Raw genomic sequence first — 6154 nt, 5'->3', positions numbered from 1 at the left:
GTTATGTGTCGGACGCGGTCGGAGCACCGACCCAGCGTTTGACAGGACCCAGCACGAAATAAGCAGAGCACGGTTCAAAAGATAACAGAATTTAATAATCATAATGAGTTTAGTGATAAACAACCAAAAATGTCCGCGGTCTGGTGAGGTGAAAACACGGCGCGCTCTCAGCAGTGCAAACGGTCCGGAACCACAGCAGTTCGGACCCAGGGACCCCGCCGACACCCCCCAGGTGGCCGCGACAAACCGAGTCTGTGAAGAAAGAAAACATGAAGTGAGTCCAACACTCTCCACCCAGAGAGACACAACTCAAAAGGGTGCACACAATCAGCAAACACTTCCTGGCTTAAATATATATCAGCTTCTCACCCTGCAGGTACGGAACAACTCAGTTCAAATCTCCACTGCAGCAGAAGCTGATTAGACAATTAGCATAACGTGACAGCTCAATAACACAAGGTGTGAGGGACACCAAATCCACCGTCATTACTTCATAAAAGTCACCAAAACCAAATTACCTCAGGAAGTGTGCTGAAGAGCATGAGACCTCACCCAATCCTCCTTCACAGACTGTGGCGTCAAACCTGGAGCGGTCTCTGCGTCCGTAATGGTGAGATTGTTCTCCTGACGTCGATCTCACACGTCTGCTCACAAGGTCGAGTCTCTGGCAATCACACACTGTGCATTCAAGGTTTAAATGCAGCAATCTCTGATCAAGACAGAATACACCACAACTGTGAGTCCTGATGACCTGCACGTGAAAACAAGCCTCAGGTGTTCAGGGTGAGGTCCTAATACTCAGCCACTCAGTCCTGAATGCATACCACCTGGTGGGAGAAACAGAAAACAAAAACAAAGCCAGCCAAACACCCCAGCACATAACATTAAGCCTGGTTCACACGGCAAGATTTTAAAATTGTCTGTAGGTTTCCGATACTTGAGAGACCACAAATGGAGATTAAAAAAAAATCATAGCTCTAATAGTTTTGGTCATACACTGTGTGGTTTGCAGCCACACAGTAAAGAAAACACACCACACATTAGCAGATTTCACACATGAACATTCCCACGAATTCCCATTGGCAAAATCTCTTGAGATTAAACGAGACTTCAGAGTAAACAAACATGGTGGACGAGGAAGATGCAATGGAAATAGTTTGTGGACTATTTCTAACTGAGAAAACTCGATACAAAAAGAAAAACAATAGGCATTGTTCCAAGGAGTGGAGACAACGCGACCACTGGACTTTCTGGTGCGCCATAACAGCCATTTTAATTTTGGATTCTGTTCCGTTCATCCATCACCTCACTTTCTGATTGGCCACACATCACATTCAGCAGGCTGTGTGCTCGTTGTGCTTTGGGGACACCACACACACTATGATATCGGGCCAAGACAATCCAACATGGTTTATATCCCTGATTTGCGGCCTGAGTGGTCCCAACGTCCTTCCAAGCAGATCAGAGCGCTCTTAACATACCACACATAGCATGAATATCTGATAGGTTTATCTTTAGCATCACTACAATAATCGGGGCATCCTTAAGGTCGTCAGAAGGGGAAGATTGGGTCTGATATCAGCATAATTATCTTGTCGTGTGAACCGGGCATTACTCAGCATCAAGGCATCAGATCAGTGTAGGTCAATGTTACCTCAATCTGCTGTGTTAAGTTTGACAAATTTACATTTATTTTTCAGCTGTACTCAATTCACATTCTCAATTTCAGTGTAGTGAAAACAGGATTGGGCACGAACAGTTTGCATGTAGTCAGGATTATGAAATCAGATTACAAAGCATAAATAACCAATCAGACCAAATGACATTGGAAAAATGTGTAATCAGATTATAGTTACATTGTAAGAGAGAAGGTATCAAGACCCTAAAGACTTGGACCTTCATTCTCTTGCAAAGAAATCAGAAATCCTTTGCAACAGCATAACAATGCCTTTCATTGTTATGCTGATGATACTCAGTTGTACATGCCGATACCTGTGGGAAATCTCATTCCCATAAAATCCCTGGAGGACTATCTTCTATCAGTGAGAAGCTGGATGTCTAGCAGTTTCCTCCTTTAAACTCTGATGAGACTGAAAATATGGTTCTTGTTCCAGTGAGACATCAGCATCAGTTTGACCAGCTAACGCTTAGCTAGGCTCATGTGTCATACATCACACTGACAAAGTGTGGAACCCTGGGGTAATTTTTGATCCTACATTGTCCTTTGACCGCCACATTAGAGATATTACGAGGACTGCTTTCTTCCACCTGCGAAATATAGTGAAGATTTGTCCCATCCTGTCTATGGCTGATGCTGAGACCCTGATTCATGCATTTGTTTCATTTAGATTTGACTACTGCAATGTTCTATTTTCTGGTTTACCGCAGTCCAGCATTAGGGGTTTCCAATTGGTTCAAAGTGCTGCTGCCAGACTTTTGACAGGAAGCAGAAAGTTTGACCACATTACACCCATTTTGGCATCTCGTCACTGGATTCCTTTCCCTGTGAGAACAGATTTTAAGGTTCTTCTACGAAGCTATAAAATGGTTCACGAATTGGCACCTCCCTACTTAGCTGACCTAATTAAACCCTATGTACCTTTGTGTCCCTAGGGTGAATAAAAAGTCTGTGGGTCACAGAGCTTTCTATTATCATGCCGCTGTTCTGTGGAATGATCTCCCTGCATCAGTAAAAGTCAGATTCTGTAGAGACTTTCAAGTCCAGACTTAAGATGCACTTATTTTCCCTTTCTTATGGCTAGCACACAAACATAGTATATTACTATGCTTTTTACCTATTTAAATTAATTTTATTAGGAAACAGAGTGGGCAGCGGCCTCAACATTATCTAAAGTCTGGGTCTTTGGTGAAGATTAGGGCTAGTGGCCGGCAATCACCTTAGTAGTTCTTCTGGTTTTCTTGTTGCTTAATGCTGACAAATTATACTGTATTTGTTGTCTTTCTGATGGCTGATTCTGTTTTTCTCTTTGTTTGAGGTGCATCTCCATCCAGAGATGTGTGTGGTGTCTTCTTCTGCAACTCTCCCATCCTGTGCATCAGCAATATTTCCTGTATATTCATTTTGTAAATTGTTTTCTCAGTTGTGTTCCTTACCACTGTCGCTTGTGTCCTTGCTCTGGGGGTTAGTAAGGTTAGACCTTACTTGTGTGAAGCACCTTGAGACAACTTTGTTGTGATTTGGTGCTATAGAAAAAAAAATAAATTAAATTACAACTAACGAGAAGCAAAATGCATGTAACACTAGTTTGTGCATAAAGAAGAACAACGCACAAGTGGCTGATATAAGTTCATTTTTCGCTTATCGACACTAACGCGTAAATTCCTACTGTCACATTACCGCCCACTGTCAGTTGGACACTTATTCTTTGTGAATCACCCACAAAACAGTATCCCAGCCCCAGTGTGCAAAACTTTGGATTGCCTATGCAATATGCCTATCTGACATCATAGTAAATCAGGCACTAAGTGCTGTGGTGATTTTATGTTTTAAATCCTATGGTTTCCATTAAAACCCTGCGTGGAATGAGTGATTCCTCAGATTTTCCACATACTATAGTCTTTTGTTGTCTGTGGCACTGAAGTTGTGTTCTTCACTGAATTCTGAGACAGCAGCGCAAGCTTGACAAACTTCATAGATTAACAGACATTGCAGACAGTAATAGTGTGTACTAAGGCAACACAGCTGCTGCCTTTATGAGCTGGTAGATCATTGATGAGTAAAATATTGCGAGCAAAGAATTTTCTAAAAACCATCTCCACAGAAGCTCTGTGTTTTGAGTGGTGACTAAGTAAAGCATCTCAGGCTTGATGTTGCTTGTTTTGTCTGCTGTATTTCAGGTTTCACAATATACAGCTTGTAGCTGGTTTTGCCAGATGCCTTCACACCTGCAGGTTTATGGGTAATTCTTTTCTATGCTTTGTTCATCTAGAGTGGCCCGAGTTTGTCAAGAACTACGCCCCGTGGTGGGCATCCCACACATTAGACTGGCTGCATTATGGGAAGAACATTCATGTGGTTCACTTTGAGGATCTCAAGAGGGACCTGTTCTCCCAGCTCAAAGGGATGGTCCAGTTTTTGGGCTTAGAAGTGTCTGAGGACCGCTTGCTGTGTGTGGAGGGCCAGAAGGACGGCAACTTCAAACGATCAGGACTACGTAAGCTTGAATATGACCCTTACACTCCTGAAATGCAAGCGAGCATCAATGAACTGATCAGGACAGTCGATGCCGCCTTGAGGAAAAGAAACATGTCTGGAGTTCCAGATGACTATATGCCAAGATGATGCTTGTGATCACTTTTTTGTTGTTGTTGTTGGTTTGTTTTATTAGACATCCCCATGTTCTGGCTCTGCACCATATGTTGTAGAATTGAGACACTTAGACATTTTTTATTTATCTTTCTGTGTAGTCTCTTAGGTTGAAGCGATATGTTGTATGAATTTGAGTCTCCTTATCCCCCCAGCTTTGCTTTTTCTTAAGTTTCTCTTTTTTTTTTTGTCTGCTCAGAAAGCAATGGCTTCATGCAATTTTAGCAGAAGCAGCTGTAACAGAGGAGGGTTTTGTTTTTTGTTTCTGTTTTTTTTTTTTCTTTTTGGTTGAAAATATTAAAGAGAAGCTCTTCTTATCTTATCCTGCTCTATGCATATGTGCTGCAGAGGCATGTCTACATGCCTTAACATACCGTATATCATACAAAAGCTGTGGCTGCTGACACGCACGTCTGCCTCTGCTGAGTGATTCATCACAAGTAGAAAAACAACTAATCAAAAAAAAAGTATAATCCAATACTGTAAAGTCTGGTCTCAGAGCAAAGTTTGTGCAAAATTATGGGAAGTCCCAACATCACAAACATCATGCTGCTACCATAGTTACTAAACAATATGCTTTTACACACAAAGTTCACTCAAGTTATCCTTCATTTCAGCTTATTTACTGTAAACTAAATCACATTTCACTGATGATGAGGTAAAGACTAATGAACTTATATAAAAATGTGAAATCAGTCTTAAAGGCACTGACATGATCAGAAAAGAGGATTGGAGCACCTGTTGACTAATTCCTTATTTACTTTTCTTGAGTTGTCTAAATGCAGAAGTCCAAAAATAAGCATTTTACTGTGCAATGTGCCTCACTGATCACTGAAGGGTCATCAGGCAAATTATCATTATGTTCATATGGTGCACTGTGTGTGTGTGTGTGTGTGTGTGTGTGTGTGTGTGTGTGTGTGTGTGTGTGTGTGTGTGTGTGTGTGTGTGTGTGTGTGTGTGTGTGTGTGTGTGCGTGTGCATGTGCGTGTGTGATTTGTCAGTTTGGTTCGAGCTGTTGGCCTCACTGAAAGCGTAATGAAACAGAGGTTACTGTCACAAGTGGTGATCATTCTTGATTTCTTCTGAATGTGATGCAACTTGATATCTCTAAAAATTCTGCAGTCCATAAATGTGTGAAATCATTTGCGCTGACTTTATACTGTAAATAACACGTCTTATTGCAGTCTTCAAAGTGTGATGCTAACATGTTAGCAAACACCTAAATTCAAAGATGAAATGGAAACATGGCTGACTGAGATCCATTAAAATGCCACCTTTCAGTGATTATATATTTTATAGTATGTGCTGATGCATGTTAACCCCTAAAACGTGAATCAGCTGCAAATCGTAAATTTTCAGCAAACCGTTAATTGCAAAACGTGAATACTGAAAAAATATCTCACTAAACGTGAATGCAGGTCTTACAAAACGTGCTGTAGTGACCCCCACTGGTGTGTGCAGTGAATTTGGTGATACCACACCTGAATTTATTGAATATTTTTCTGGTGTCTTGTTTGTTTTTGCACTTTGTAGACGGTTCTTACGCTTCCGTTTCTCAGCCATCTGCTCATTCAGATTAATATTATTTTTCCAGCTCAGAAACGCTCATATGGATAAGTTTGTTTGCTCGTTCTCTACCTTCCCAAGGTTAGAAACTAGTGTTGTTTGTTTTTCTACAATGTTTCTTTTAAGATTATTGATTCATTTACCGAGGGGGGGGGGGGGGGGGGGGGTCTGTCCTCTGTGAGTTTGACACCTACATTACCGTTTGACAGGTGGACTGTCCCAGTCAAATTCCTCACCAGCAGGACCGAGTGAGTCACACCA

At 41.6% G+C, this 6154-nt stretch overlaps 1 protein-coding gene across 1 annotated transcript in view; it reads left to right on the top strand.

The window, feature by feature from the left end:
- wscd2 (WSC domain containing 2) overlaps positions 1-5547 on the top strand; it is a 128352-nt gene extending 122805 nt beyond the window's left edge. Inside the window, 1 exon segment of the mRNA XM_034170286.1 lies at positions 3951-5547. Coding sequence (XP_034026177.1) covers positions 3951-4303 — 353 coding nt within the window. The 3' untranslated portion in view covers positions 4304-5547.
- The last annotated feature ends 607 nt before the right edge of the window (positions 5548-6154 follow it).

This window comes from Thalassophryne amazonica, chromosome 5 (assembly GCF_902500255.1).
Source record: "Thalassophryne amazonica chromosome 5, fThaAma1.1, whole genome shotgun sequence".
NCBI lineage: Eukaryota > Metazoa > Chordata > Actinopteri > Batrachoidiformes > Batrachoididae > Thalassophryne > Thalassophryne amazonica.
The sequence above is the reverse complement of the archived record's forward strand: the minus strand, read 5'-3'. Positions and strand labels throughout refer to the sequence as shown.